Genomic DNA, 16,320 nt, shown 5'->3' with positions numbered 1-16,320 from the left:
TCATTATACTGACAACCACTCTGCTCCAACATAGGTGCTGTCCAAACAAAGAATCCTACGTGACATCTGGACAGGTGGAGTCTCCATATCCAGCTGTCAGTTTCAACACATCTGGATTTAATCTGGTGGTAACAATTCAAACCCAAGAGGAAAACCTACATGGAGTTTAACAGTCAATCTGTGGAGATTGGACTGAATCCATAAAGTGTTTTAAATTTCCTCTCTCGCCATGACAACCATGTTAAGATCTCCATACATACAAATCTAGCATCTCTGAATAAAAGTCTTACAGCACAGCTTGTTTGTTCTGTCTGGCTCATGATGCCATTGTCTCATCCTTTTCTAAATGGCCGTGCCGTTTGAAAAAGTCACGGGTCACCAAAATCAATCTGAACCATTCACATAAAGACACTAAACGCTCTGGCAATCAGGCAGACACAGTGACCGCTGAGGTACGGTCCTCTGTATTCAAGTGTTGGACAACCAAGCTGACGGGCAAATCAGTGTCTCCGTCCTCTGGCTCCAGCAGTGATGAGACAAAATGACTCAGTCTGAAAACATGCAAGCGATGAGGTCAGAGGGAACAACAATGTGAACGAGAAGAGTAACAATAACAATGTCCAGAGAGTAGGGGATGTAATAGTGGAAGTGTCCTGGGAACATCCCAGGCTACGGCTACCAAGAACACGTGGCCTGCAGCCAGCAGATGTCGACAATTCTAAGGCTCCAAACACACTGGATGTTTGGTGTGAGGGCGGCAGCTGCGGGACATGTTGATTGTCATTCGTGTTGCGTAATCGTGGTTCTCAAACTTTTTTACATCAAGGACCCCTAAATTGACACAAATTACACCACGGACGCCCATTGGACAACATTTACACAAATAATTATTCTGAGACTTAAAGCGATAGTTCACCCAAGATTGAAATTGCACTCATTATCTACTCACCCTCATGTGGACTAAGGGCTGGGAGAAGTTTCAGAGTCCTCCGTGGCTTCTCTGAGTTACAGGGGGTCTCGGCGTAGCAGTGCATGTCCATATAACGGTTGCAAATGGATACCAACTGTCTTCTTAACAAAAAGACACACCAAAAAACATCCAAATACCTCCATGCTGCTCGTATGTAATGTCCGTCTTGTATTGAAGCCCCGAAATGCGAAACTGTCCCGAAAAAAGTCTATATTTATATATGTTTTATACGTCCAAATTTGAAGTTTGTCCAAATTTGGGCGAACTGGGAAGAGGAGCTTCCGCTACAAAACAAGCTTGAAAAATAGACTTATTTAATTTTTTTCGGGACAATTTCGCATTTCGGGGCTTCAATACAAGACGGACATTACATACGAGCAGCATGGAGGTATTTGGATGTTTTTTGGTGTGTCTTTTTGTTACGAAGACAGTTGGTATCCATTTGCAACCGTTATATGGACATGCACTGCTACGCCGAGACCCCCTGTAACTCAGAGAAGCCACGGAGGACTCTGAAACTTCTCCCAGCCCTTAGTCGACATGAGGGTGAGTAGATAATGAGTGCAATTTCAATTTTGGATGAACTATCCCTTTAAAAATGTTACTTTTTTGTCATTTTATGTTCAATTTAGGGCCAATGGTGTGAATTTTTTGGAAATATTGTAGAGACATTTCTGGAAAAAACTGCTTGAAAAGGGTCTAGCACCGAAACGTTGCAATGCAATAAATTCTGCAAGTTGGCCATGTGTGCGGGAACTTCTCCAAAAACGTTTAAACATTTCCAGAAAAAAGTGGTAAAAATTCTCAAAAAATGAAAAAAAGTAAAAATAAATAAATAGATAAAAAAAAGTTTAAAATTTTCTCAATTAAAAAAAAAAATCTAGAAAACAGTGGTAAAATTTCTAAAAAAAAAAAAAAAAAAAAAAAAGTGTTAAACATTTCTCAAAAAAAAAAAAAAAAAAAAAGTGGTAAAATTTGAATTATTTGTACGAAAAATACGTCCCCGATGTGAAAAGGCCTTTATTCTTAACTCAGATGTAAAGTAACATCACCATCGTCATCTAGATTAAAGCAACGTTGAGAGTAGAGTGAGAATCTTTAACTAAAGCAGGTGAATCAGCATGACAGGACCTGAAGCACATCCATCCTGGATACAGCTGATGTCCACAGCAGCTGTGTTCTGCTCTTCTCACAAGAGCAAAGTTCTTGTTAACTATTAAAGAGGAATGACGTCATAAAACCACCCAGAGCAGCACTCTGGTTTCAGTGACATCAGTTGAGGAGGCTGCACAGGATCCAATGAATACAAAAAGTCAGATACCCCCAGCTTGTGTCCTCAGGCTGGGAGACTCAACTCACAACTGTTGCACAACTACGTGCATCCGTGCAATTCACACTGAACTCACACTAGAGCACAATGTCACGCAGTTCCTTTCCTACTTCCTATATTACCTCAAGGTTTCAGTACAAGCTGAATATTACATTGCACTTATATGTGTGGTTGTTTCGTGTGCACATGTCCTCTGTACTGTTTAAAGGGACAATTCAACATTTTGAAAAATCCCTATAGTCATAGCAGTAGGTTTGTTACCTTTAATTGTTGGTGCAAGCAGTTTTTAGAACGGTGGAGCAGAGCCGTGAGCTGTTCAGAGCTATGCTACAGAGGTTAATGGGATTTCTTGGTTTCCCTCATCAAACTCAACAAATACACAATCCAACAACTCCAAAACGCTCTGGTGGACAAGTTGTGACCTGCACATTCACCACGCTATGAGATAATAAAGGAACGTTACGAGACAGAGTTGTTTTCGAGGTAAATTCATGCAAAACCGCTGATGCGCGTTCCTGTTTGGGGCAAGCGGTCTCTGCATTTCCCTCTAAAACAACTCTGTCTGGTAACGTTCTGTTATTATCTCATAGCGTGGTGAATGTGTACAAGTCACAACTTGTCCATGAGAGCATTCTGGAGTTGTTGGATTGTGTATTTGATGAGTTTGATGAGGGAAACCAAGAAATCCCATTCGTATCCGTAGCGTAGCTCTGAGCAGCTCACAGCTCTGCTCCGCCGTTCTAAAAACAGTTCACACCGACAATTAAAGATAATGAAAAAAAACTATAGGGATAGGGAAACTATAGGGATTATGGCAATGGGCCAATTTGCCAAAATGTTGAACTATCCCTTTAAGGTTTTAAACTTGTGGCTTAAATTGATGATGATGATGATGATGATGATGATAAGGATGATGATGAAAAATCAGCTGAGACTGATAGTCTAAACTGTTCTTCAGAGTGTAAAGGGTAGAGAAACAGACACCTGGGTAGGCTGCCTCGATCTTGACAGTGGACACACCCGGAGACAGCTGGGGCAGGATAGGTTCAACTACTGGCCTATTGCTAAACACGGGAACTAGCAGCTCCTTCAACGACAAGACACACAGTAACAGCAAAAAAAAAGGTCAACACAGCACTGTATGTTTCAGTCCCACAGTGATCACTGAAGCTTTTGCACAATGCATCCGACATGCAATAACACAGACGTTGTGCCGAGAAGCAGATTAGCGTTGCGACTGGCTGAAATTTAATAACAGAGCAAGAGCGGACGGCTCAGCGAGCAAAGCCAGCGGGAAGCAAAGGCCGCCTGTCCCGGTCCAGTTTGGACCCCGGGCCAGGGTTTCAGTCTGGGTTTTGGTACTTACGTGTACATATACACATTATAAAGGTGTACACAGCGGTTCACTGCTCTGTGCTGACCGGCCGCTGTCATGCAGCAGTTGCTGACTTCATGCAAATGTGCTGTGCAGTGCAGCCTCCAGTGGCTGGCAGCGGTGTGTCTGAGCATGCTGCTGCAGTTCAGCTCTGGGAAAGCACCAACCTACCTGATCTGGTGCAGCTGTTGCTACTGACCAAGGGAAACACAGAAACAAAAGTGGAAGTTTGTGACATGATACAGTGGACATCAAAGCTTCAATGTGCTGGACATGACGAGCAGGTCCCATAGTTTTCTGGGTCGATCCGTAAGAAGATATATTTTGTGTTTTTTTTTTTTCAGAACTAAAAACCACCTCGGTGCCGTTTTTCCTCCTCCTCTCTCGGGCTTCTCTCTGGAGCTCTAGCAACAACAGGTCTGTGTTTTGACTGTTTTCTGATGGATCCAATAAAAACAGAGCAGATTTCAGGTAGAAACTCAGAGAAACCGAATCCGGCGAGGCTGGATCCAGGTGGGCGGAGCTTTGGGCACAGCTGAGAGTGCTGGCCACTTTGTTGTGACATCACAAAGTTACAGAAGTCCTGATGGCTGGTTTAAAGGCTTGGTTTCTGAACACAGGCTTTGACACTGCTGTGTGTAATCAAACCACAGTTGTACTTTACTATATGTTTTTTTTAGAAGTGTTTTCAGCTCAAAACCGATTTCTTCAGTTTATTTGTTTTTTGTTGATTTGTTCTTATTCACATTTACATATATATATTTTTTTATTGTAAAGCATTTTGGGCCAAATATACTGCTTAAAATGCTTAGGGTTATTAGCAGGGCCGTTGCTAGGAATTCTGGGCCCCCTGAAAGAATACTAAAGTGGGCCCCTTCCCCCCGACTTTTCCACTTTTTTTTTTCTAAATTATCATTTTTTATTTAGCCTACTTTGTTTTGATGCTAATGCAACATTACTATAAGTATTAGTCAGGGTCTTATGCAGAATAATTCAGTCATAAAGATTAGACTACTGGGGTTTTTTGTGGGCCCTACTGGGCGCTGGGCCCCTAGAATTATCATCACCTTTCTCCCTTATACAACAGCCCTGGTTATTGACATTGTTGATCTGCTCTTCCAGAAAACTGCCATTGTGTTTTCTTCCTGCGGATGTTCTCTTCTTCTTGTTATTGCTGTTATTACTGAACAAACCCCGACATGTTAGTTAGTCTCTGGTTCTCAGCCCAGCTCCACTAGCTCTTCTATAAAAACGTCTCATGAATAAATAGATCCATTGTATCAACGCCGCCTGAAACATCTGGATGCAGCGGTTTGCAGCAAACATTAGCTAAACTGTGGAAACAATGCATTTATTTCACCCACAAACTTGGTGCTCTGGTGAGCGCTGGAGGAAGCAGAACAGTAATAATAAACTTCACTGCCTGTGCTTTTCGTAATGAACATGTCAGCCAGTACAGTCTCTGGCTCACCGGCGTGTTTTGAGTCGGCTCAGAGGAACGTCTTGCAAAATCATAAAATAATGATTCTGTAATCCCACAGAAGCCGTGCCCTCCATGATCAGTGGATTAAACACAAAAGAAATGCTCATATGTCATTAATCTCAGCCATGTGAAACACCTTTACTGCATAAATAGCTCTCGCTAAATGCCCTGTAATCGCTCACAGGCCCATGTTCCATGTTGTGAAAAGGTCATAAACATTCTTAAGTCTGAAATACATCAACACCGAGGATTTATAAAAAAAAAAAGAAAAAGGAAAAGAAAATCCTCCTCTTCCTCTCACCCTGAGCAGCTCTCTGCTGGGTCTCAGTGGCAGTCTGTGCGGCCGCCAGGCGCCACATTACCTTCTGCCTGTATCCAGACACTAATCTACGCAGGGTCTGGGTGGTGGATTTCTGTCAGATTGTGTTTTTCAGGCCTGGAAAACTCTGCTCTGCTCTGCTCCAGAGAAGCTCAGCAGTCATTTGGACTCGGCTCTGGCTTTGGCTTAGATGCTGCAAACGTTCTCCTTCCCCTTGATGTCTGCCAAGCATGTCCTGAATAATAAGAGGAAGGTGAAGCTCCTCTCCCTCCCTCAGCCAGGGCCACTACCCCTCCTCCTCCTCCCTCCCTATTTTGAAGGGCTGTGGGCTGGGCTGTTTGAAGGGAATGTGAAGTGAGCCAAAGCACTTTAATCCTTGTCCTCTGCAAACAAATGTCAGCGGACAGATGTTTCTTTAGGACCTGGGTCCTGATCACATGACGGAGGATCAAACAGGATCTCTGCTCTGACCCTCGGAGCTGTGATTTACACAGAGTGTGACCGGGTTCGTTTCTGACTGTGACTCTGACACTGTGATTAATGAGAACCACACTTCAACTAAGATTCATTCATTATAGAAAGACATGTTACACATGTCTCCTTCTGCACTGGCTCAATGCAGCCGTTCAAAGACACTGCTTTCTCTGACAGCTGTGTCACTCCACAGTCTGACAGATCGTACAGCTGAGGAGAAATGACTGGGTTAGCTTCATGTTTAAAGGGCTAGTTCACCCAAAATTGAAATTTCATTATCTACTCACCCTAATGTCGACTAAGGGCTGGGAGAAGTTTCAGAGTCCTCCGTGGCTTCTCTGAGTTACAGGGGGTCTCGGCGTAGCAGTGCATGTCCATATAATGGTTGCAAATGGATACCAACTGTCTTCGTAACAAAAAGACACACCAAAAAACATCCAAATACCTCCATGCTGCTCGTATGTAATGTCCGTCTTGTATTGAAGCCCCCGAAAAAATTAAATAAGTCTATATTTCAAGCTTGTTTGTAGTGGAAGCTCCTCTTCCCAGTTCGTCCAAATTTGACGAACCGGGAAGAGGAGCTTCGAGAAGCTTCCGCTACAAAACAAGCTTGAAATATAGACTTATTTAATTTTTTTCGGGACAATTTCGCATTTCGGGGCTTCAATGCAAGACGGACATTACATACGAGCAGCATGGAGGTATTTGGATGTTTTTTGGTGTGTCTTTTTGTTATGAAGACAGTTAGTATCCATTTGCAACCGTTATATGGACATGCACTGCTACGTCGAGACCCCCTGTAACTCAGAGAAGCCACGGAGGACTCTGAAACTTCTCCCAGCCCTTAGTCGACATGAGGGTGAGTAAATAATGAGAAATTTCAATTTTGGGTGAACTATCCCTTTAACACTGTTTTACACAGGAGTTTTCTGCTGCTCTTTGAAGTTGATGTTGCTTCATCGTGACCAGGAACACCGGCCTGGCTCCATCCACTGTCGCAGGACAATGGTCTGTCCTCCATCATTAGACAGTTTATGTTGAGTTTTCTGTATCTTTTCTCTGCCTCCTGTGACTTGTCTTGAGTTTTGGGTTGGATAAGTTTAGATTTGGGGATTTCTTTGGTTTAGGTTGCTTTGGTTAGGATTAGTTTGGTTTCGATTACTGGAGTTTGTATCATCGTAGTTTGCATCGCCAGTCTTTTTGTGTTCCTTCTTTGCACTAATTTCTATGTGTTGTTTAATATATCAATAAATATTGAGAAATCAATACATAACTGGAGGATAAATACTGTATCTGTGGGTTCTGGTGGTCGGACAGAGAACGTTGAAAACAAAGCTAATTCTGTCGTTTCGTAGACTACTAACCAATTAATTAAAACATGATCAAGAGCAGGCCTAACAGGATATTTAAAGGGATAGTTCAACATTTTGGCAAATTGGCCCAATGCATTATCCCTATAGTTTTAGGAGTAGGTTTGTTATCTTTAACTGGAGCAGAGCTGCTCAGAGCTATGCTACGGAGGCTCATGGGATTTCTTGGTTTCCCTCATCAAACTCATCAAATACACAATCCAATAACTTCAAAATTCTCTGGTGGACAAGTTGTGACCTGTACATTCACCACGCTATGAGATAATAACGGAAGACGAGACAGAGTTGTTTTCAAGGTAAATTCATGTAAAACCGCTGATGTGTGTTCCCGTCAGGGGCAGTTTTTCGGCAAGCAGTCCCTGCATTTTTCTCTAAAACAACTCTGTCACGTAATGTTCCGTTATTATCTTATTATCTCATAGCGTGGTGAATGTGCAGATCACAACTTGTCCACAAGAGCGTTTTGGAGTTGTTGGATTGTGTATTTGATGAGTTTGATGAGGGAAACGTAGAAATACCATTAGCCTCCGTTGCGTTAGCTGAGCAGCTTGCGGCTCTGCTCTACCGTTCTAAAAACAGCTTGCACCGACAATTATAGGTAACAAACCTACTGCTATGACTATAGGGATTATGGCAATGGGCCAATTTGCCAATGTTGAACTATCCCTTTAAGTTTGAACCTTTCAAATACTGTGAGGAAAATCTTACATATAGTTTAGACTGAAGACAAAAATACAGAGCCCTGATTATTATAATACGGCTGCTACATGGAGTAGTGATGGAAACAGACAGAGGAGTACTTGCTGCTGTGATACAGTCCTTCACACTGGGCTGACCCAGTTGACGTAGTCTGGTAACTGTTCCGTGTCCTGGCAGCTTTCCTTTATAAATGTTCAAGTCTGACAGAGACACAGGGGGATCTACGTTTCCCAGCTACTCCAGGACTTCCCTGAGATACCCAGGAGAAGCTGGAGGACGCTCCTCTGGCTGCTGGACCGACCGCGTCTCCATCGCAGCTCAGCAACACTTTTCACCACGTTACACATCATGAGACATCGAGCCGAACGGGAGAAACATGCACTGGTCCCGGTCCAGGCGGAAGCTCACCTGGTATGTTCACTTCTGGTTGCCCAAAAGCCTCCACTGGTCGCTCAGGTGTGGGCAGCGGCTGGGGCGGGGGCAGGTAGGAGGGCTCCTGGTAAACGGTGATTGGCTTATGGACAGGTGGGTTAGGTAGAACGGTGTAGCCCATTCCACCAGGACAGATCTCTTTAAACTTTGCTACATAACAGAGAAAAACAAGAAGTGCATTTCAGTGAAGAGTTAAAGCACAGAAAACCTATTAGGGCTGGGACGATATGCTTTTCTCCCGATTCGATTCTTCTACGTTTTTTTGGATGGCGATTCGATTTTAATTGTGATTCTACGATATTGCCGATTCTCTCGATTTTTAGTCTGCATTTTTAACATTTATCTGCACACAAATACTGTAGGAGCCTATAAATGAACATACTCCATTATAAAGTGAACCAAAACCCTTTTCAAAACCTGTACTCTCTGTATGTAAAAAAGGCTAACAAATGCACATTGTACAATATTTAAAAAAATTCAAAAAAAATAAAATCGATTTTTGAAAAAAGAAATAGATTTAAAAATTGTAAAAAAAAATCGATTTTTTTTCTCCCACCCCTAAACCTATATTTTCATTTTATACACCTCACACGTGTTAATAAAGGCAGTTTTTGTGAGATGAGACACAGCGTTCGTGCTCATGGAGCAGAATTAATCTGAGCGTTTTAACTCTGTTGATCTCACCTCCTGATAAACAGAGTCAGATGGAGACACAGTCTTGGCTCCATTAGCATCAACATTTCACACTGACCATGACATCACAGCAGAACTTTCAGCTACACAGACAGTGCTGCAACTTTCTCTACTGTTCACTCTTAAGTCTGTTTATACAACTGTCAGTTTGACCAACAAAACACAACAGTGATGAAGCACAGGCATTGATGAGATCACGACCTCTGAATAAACAGAGAGAATAATATCTAAACTGAAGAATGACTAAATACAATAAAACCATCCGTTCCCGTGGAGACATGAAGTCACATCTATGAATTAGCTCTAACAGTTTTCAAACTACTCAAAAGATAAATATTGTCTGACATATGGCAAACACTGTAAAAGAAAATATGTCTAATGTATTTTAAAGGAGAAAACCTGTAAAAAAAAAAATTTAAATGACAGGATTATTCTTTTTTCTTTCTTTCTTATTGTGAACCCCCTCAGACCTACTGTATGCTGCTGCTGAACCTGAAATGACTGGAGATGGTTCAGTGTCTATAATGAGTGTGGCTTATCACTGTGCATTTCTGTATAAGAACTACACAGTAAGTCCAGCTGTCAGTGAACATCCTCTGATGTCTGAAGCTGTTGGTCAGTGATGTCTTCTCTAAAAACACTATAAATGTCCCATTCACAAATCCAACCCAGCTTTGGGCTGAGTGGTGATGTTTCCCACCATATGCATTTGTTTTGTTTTTCTGTCCTGTCTGACCCTCATCTCATCTCACTGTTTTGCTGGCTGCATACTGTAACTTGGTTTTGACAATTACATCTTTGATTGATTGATGAGTTTTAATATCCCCAAGGGGCAATTCAGTGTACAGCAGCAGCTGGCACAATAAACACACCAGGTAGAACACATAAAGTAATAATAAACAAATAGAAATACATCATATAATTAATACATAGCAATACGAGATACATCATAAAAAGTATTACCTACAGGTAACACCAAATCGTCAGCTACAGCTAATGGGACGAATGATCTCAAGTATCTGTTGGACCTGGCCTTCCTAGAAAAAGACAGTCTGAACTCCTTGTTCAGAGGATGATCAGGATCTGCCAGTTTGGCCTTTGCCCTCTGAAGACACCTGACTTGATGGATCTGACCTAGATCATCAAGGTCAGTGCCGACGATCTTTCGGCGTTGTTTAATTAATGATACTACTTAGTCTGTTTTTATTAGCTAGACTGAGGTTGCCAAACCAGCAGATCATAGAAAATGTGAGTACAGACTCAACAATGTCATCTGCACTATTACAGTATTTTAACTGCTGTTTACTGGCATCATTGTGAAAATATTATAGCAATATTTGGACTGGACTGGACTGTATCTGGGTATGAAATTCTGGATATCACCCAAGCTTCGCTGCTCTGCTCTGTTACATTGGCTAACTCCAGTATTCCTGTTTCTCCTCTGTCTGTTACTCAGATCTGACACCTGCACATCACAGAACCAGAACCAGCCTGTAATGTCGCATGTTCCACTTAAAGGGACAACGAGGAGTTTTGGAAAAGCAAAGCGTTTTCACACTACATTTACCTCAGCGCACCGTGAAATTCTTTGACCGGCGCAAGACAGACATTCATTCATCAAGAATTAAAGTCAGAGGTTTGAAGACGATCACATACCATCGTAGTTCCGACCATAAACGGTGATTCGTTGACGTTATTCTCATGACTCGCCACGAAACCGAAAGTAAAGAAACGCTGGTCGGCTCGCCCAGCATTTCCGCCACCACTAATAATAACAAAATAACGATAGAGACAAAACGATATATTTATCGAAAATGGGCCCATTAACAAGTGTGGGTAGCGGAGATTCATCCACATTAACGTGAGACTTTTTTATAACCAAATAGAAACTCCTCGTTGTCCCTTTAAAGAGGAACTATGCAAGATTTAGACCTTAATTAAACAGCTTCGGAATAATTATGATGGTTAAATAACTTGCTACAGGGAAACTGGAGGCTCTCTGCCTTCCACCTAGCGTCTCCTGGCCGAAAACCAACCTTGTAAGATCAGAGCCTCCGACCTGGTGTCCCAGAATTGGTCTGGGAGAAACATGGACTTCTTTACAGCACTACGACACAAACACACCCGGTAATCCATAATCTCTTGCTAACGCTAACCAACTCGGTAGACATCGCTCCGTTGATTGCCTTCTCACCAGCTTCATTGAAAACAAATGCTCATGGCCACAGGGGGAGGGAGGAGGGCTAGCTGTTATGTGCACAACGAAACTGTAGGGGGCGCTCCACAGAGAAAAAAGTGACCAGAGTTGCATAGTTCCCCTTTAAGTTAATCGAAAAACTTTTACTCTCAGTTTTACGCTCAGTCTTTTTTGCTAAGTTTGACATATTTCGGAGGTTGAATGTGTTTTTGATCTGTAATTTGAGAGTGCCATGTCTTGGGGCAGGTCATGCTCCAGGGCGCTGTGGGGTCCTGAGGACAGATTTACTGGATTTTCTCTGGAAATTAAACATAATTCCTGTTGCAGTGAAGAGTATAAAATCAGAGTGGGCTCAATAGAAGGTGTAATAATGTGACTACATGCACTTTACTACTTCAAAAAAAAAGTGGATTAAGTGTGAAGTGTCTATAAACCGTGTTCCTCGGGTTTCAGGCTGGGTTCAGGCCTTCGTTGGTGGGAGCTTCAGTTTGACTCAGAGCGATGACTAAGTCGAGCGCTGCCTCAGTGCTTTCTGGCACAGCGGATGCTTGTGAAAGGGAAGAATGAAACTAACAGAAAAGTATTTGCATTAGACACAACGTCCTGTCTTTTGGACGAGCGGCAAAACAATGTTGTGATTACACAGGAACCGGCTCGGGTCCGTATCTGAAAACAGCTGGCACCGCTGTGAATGTCCGATCAGTGAGGTGAATGAACTGAGCAGCGACTCCGGCTCTTACAGTCATAATGACCTACTTTAGTGCTGGCAGATCTCTGGGAACTGGCAAAACACCGAACCTGGAGTATCTGGAGAGACTGTGTTAGTGGTGCACAGAGTTCAGGCTCATGCTTGTTCCCAGACTACATGCTCTTTCATAATGGAAAGTTTGGCTTCTTTTCATCAACGCACAAAGACACAATATGTTCTGTGCAACTGTGAGACACCGACCTTCCTCTGTGTGAGCATCCATCACAACCTGCAGTTGCCCTGTGTTGTTCTGTGACTTTTAGTCGTAGTAATGGTGGAGTACTGTACGGAGACGGTCAGCTTATGTGATGTTGTTATGTTAATTACTGTAACCATGACGACAAATGACCAGTACACCTGCAACTCTCATATCTGAGGGCTGACACTTTGGGTTTGAGGATTCTGTGAAGTGTCAGCAGGAGGAAGGAGGAGCCAATCACGAGGTCAATCCAAGGCACCGCCACAGATTTACAATAAGGACATCTAACTAATTTATGTTATTATGGGAAATGAAGCTTAGCGAAAGTTCAGACAGGAAGACTATCTCTTTAAGCACGCCTCAAAGCCCTTTCCCTGTTTTCCCGCTATTCTCTCGCTCCACCCTCATTCTCATAATTCAGCCAATCACAGTCTGCCATCCTCTTTCCCTTCCACCAATCAGTCATTAGCGTCAAATTTAAAAGTTCTCTCTCTCCTGTCATCCAGCCGTCATTCCTGCAAAACTCTCAGCCCACCTCCACCCCGGCACCACCTCCATCAAGATACAGACTGTCTTAATCTGGATCTTCAACCGAGGAGTTCCCTCGTCAGGCGACTTCAAGCTCCCCTACCACCACCAGTGTCTAGGCCCGGGGGGATATAACTACTTCAGATGCAGCTTCTCATCCCCAGATCAGTTTACTCAGCTGGTCTACACCCGTGGTCTAAGCGCCAAAGTCTATTTTGTGCACAATAAATGCAATTTCATCTTCATCCTCAAACCTGGCTCTCTTGTCGTAAATGGTCTATCCTGATTGAAATGCTTTGAAACTGATTTTTATGAGGAAAATTCAGTGTCTGGTTCAGTTTATTACAGTGTGGTCAGAGGTGTCACTCTGAAAGTAAATTCATGCAAAACCGCTGATGTGCGTTCCTGTCTGGTGCAGTTTTTCGGCAAGCAGTCTGTGCATTTGCCTCGAAAACAACTCTCATAACGTTCCGTTATTATCTCATAGCGTGGTGAATGTGCAGGTCACAACTTGTCCACCAGAGTGTTTTGGAGTTGTTGGATTGTGTATTTGATGAGTTTGATGAGGGAAACCAAGAAATCCCATGAGCCTCTGTAGCGTAGATCTGAGCAGCTCACGGCTCTGCTCTGCCGTTCTAAAAACATCTTGCACCGACAATCAAAGGTAACGAACCTACTGCTATGACTATAGGGGTTATGGCAATGGGCCAATTTGCCAAAATGTTCCTTATCCTATCCCTTTAACCTTTCTCATCTTTCTCTGATGTGGTGAGCTGAAGGCTCTAGAATCTAGATGATGGAGTCAGACCAACGGTACCGTTCATCATTGCTGGACACTCACATCAACAACTATAAGGATTCAGCACTGAGAGACAACAACAGCACAGTGAAGCCAAATCTGATTGTAGTTGTGTCCTGACTCAGGCGGCGCATCCTCTAGGTGTGACCCTCTGTAGCTGCCATAGATCAACGAAGGTTGAACTGAAATGAAACATTCTGGTCCATGGAGGATTTTGCCTGTGCGTCACCAGCGGTGCCCGCCCTTACCGTAGTGTCTTAAATGCAGCTTCTATCGCCTAGCAACCTTGACAACAAGTGATTTTTCTGAGTTTTTAAAGGGATACACCAATATTTTTTTTCGTGTCTTGCCTCACTCCCGAGTCCATGACCAGCAGATAGACACCATCCTTTCGACTGTGCGTGCAGTAACAAGGGAGATACGGGCAGAGCTGGCGCACCGCTAATTAGCTTAGCTCAAACGCTGGAAGTGCATAGGTAGTGTTAGCCTGCCTCCACCTAAAGTCATCAGAGAATCCGTTCCAGTATTCTCCGGTACCGGTTCTCGTTACGGTCCGTGAACACATAGAACCGCTACAAAACCAGTAGAAAGTGGATTTTTCATAATATGGGCCCTTTAATGGACCAGTATCTGTGCATTTACCTTTACTTTGGTGCACATCTGCTGATACGGTTCTGACATAATCTTTTTTGGAAAGTGACGGTATTTAGGAATCTTTACAATCAATTAATTGTGGCGTTTAATACTGATGATTATTTCTATATTGCAACTTCTGAGAATATTATCCCATGACAGAATATTTATTTGTGTTATGTGGTCATTATACTATTAAATTAATTCACAAAACAACCATTTAATGTGTCCCTGCTCATCCACAAATGTACCAGTGTAGCAAACAGACAGATCCTCACACGACGGTGAGATTACAGCTTGTTCCTTTGATCCTCTGAACCTCAGCTCTCAGATCACTGAGGTAGAAACCTGCTGAGTTAGTGTTTGCTATGATGTTCTCTTCACACAAGTGAGAAAGAAAGAGCGCGGGCCCTTTAGTTCTCACTCACACCACTTTTAAGTGTCTGACAAGGTGGCGGGGGTGGGGGTGGGGGGCTTACCTGTTCCTGGAGAGGGGCATTTGTCACAACGAGGGCCCCAGGCTTTGCCCACACTGCAGCAGCAGAGCTGTTTGCTCAGCTGGGCAGAAACCGGGTGCAAACACTGCCTCCCTGAGCTGACCAAACGGAAGCAAGCGCCCTTCTCCTCTTGGATGGCAGGCGTGTTGGCTGAAGAGGAGCGCGGGAGGTGCACAGAGAGGAGGAGGAGGGAGGAGGAGGCGGAGGAAGTGGTGCACCAGAGTGTAGGAGACGCATACATGTGGGAAAGAGAGGACAGAGAGTGGAGAAATAAAGAGGTCCCCTTCACCAGAGCAACACCTGCACACATCTGTACCTGCTTCTACAACAACACCAAGGTGCATAGAGAAAAATACATATTGAACAGTGAGAGGTCAGGCAGCACAACTACATTTAAATAATAAAAGCAGAAATACATTCAAAACACAACAAAAGCACAGACAACATGTGTTCATGCCAGTTCATGCACTACTACAGTCAAGCGCTGGCTCAGGTTCAGGCATGCAGCAGAGTACCTGCAGGAAATCCACTGGATTTCTAATTTGTACTGGTCAGTCAACATCAGGACTGACTGTAATAAAAGATTTTAAAGGATAGTTCAACATTTTGGCAAATTCGCCCATTGCCATAATGCCCATAGTTATAGCGGTAGGGTTGTTACCTTTAATTGTCGGTGCAAGCTGTTTTTTGATCGGCGGGGCAGAGATACAAGCTGCTCAGCTAACACTACGGAGGCTAATGGTATTTCCAGGAATTCCTTCGTCAAACTCATCAAATACACAATCCAACAACTCCAAAACACTCTCGTGGACAAGTTGTGACCTGCACATTCACCACGCTATGAAATAATAACATATGATTATGTAGCATTACGACACATGAAGAAAATACTCAGAACTTTGCGCTTTTGAAGTCTCTCCACTGAGCAGCCACGTCTGGGATGTAGTGCCCGGCTACGCATTTACCTTAAAACAACTCTGTCTGGTAACGTTCTGTTATTATCTCATAGCGTGGTGAATGTGCAGGTCACAACTTGTATCTCTGCCCCGCCAATCGAAAAACTGCTTGCACCGACAATTAGAGGTAACAAACCTACTGCTATGACTATAGGGATTATGGCAATGGGAAAATTTGCCAAAATGTTGAAATATCCCTTTAAGCCACACAAGCACCATGTTTCTGGTTATTAATCCTTGTACTGTATGTAAAGTTCAGTGAATTGACAAACACTGCTGTGGTTATGCAACATATTCAGATGCATCCACGCTGTGTTAATCTCTTTTTTACAGTCAGTGTGTAATGTGGGTGGTGTCGGTGGAGAGAATTAGCATCATGTGCTAACAGACAACAACTAAAGGGGGCATCCACACTGACACCAGGGTGAACGACTGACCACACAGTGCCAGGTGTCCATGGTGCTGCATTCAGTGGACACAGTGGACATGAACAGCAGAATAAAGTGAGTCTAACACTTCGGTCACTCACATGTGGAACTGTTCAACACTACTCATCCCTGAACTGTGAATATACAGGTGCATCTCAATAAATTAGAGTATCATGGAAAAGTCCATTTC

The 16,320-nt window shown here is 43.2% G+C and overlaps 1 protein-coding gene across 1 annotated transcript in view; it reads right to left on the bottom strand.

Annotated features, from left to right (window-relative positions):
* ltbp1 (latent transforming growth factor beta binding protein 1) overlaps positions 1–16,320 on the bottom strand; it is a 155,220-nt gene that overhangs the window by 29,429 nt on the left and 109,471 nt on the right. The window contains exons 11-14 of the mRNA XM_083987817.1: positions 14,729–14,896; positions 8,429–8,602; positions 3,847–3,869; positions 3,285–3,387 (exon numbers count right to left, since the gene is read on the bottom strand). Of these exons, the coding sequence (XP_083843943.1) occupies positions 3,285–3,387; positions 3,847–3,869; positions 8,429–8,602; positions 14,729–14,896 (468 nt within the window). The remainder of the gene's footprint in view (positions 1–3,284; positions 3,388–3,846; positions 3,870–8,428; positions 8,603–14,728; positions 14,897–16,320) is intronic.

The sequence above is a fragment of the Trachurus trachurus genome (genome assembly GCF_905171665.1).
Source record: "Trachurus trachurus genome assembly, chromosome: 15".
Lineage (NCBI taxonomy): Eukaryota > Metazoa > Chordata > Actinopteri > Carangiformes > Carangidae > Trachurus > Trachurus trachurus.
The sequence above is the reverse complement of the archived record's forward strand: the minus strand, read 5'-3'. Positions and strand labels throughout refer to the sequence as shown.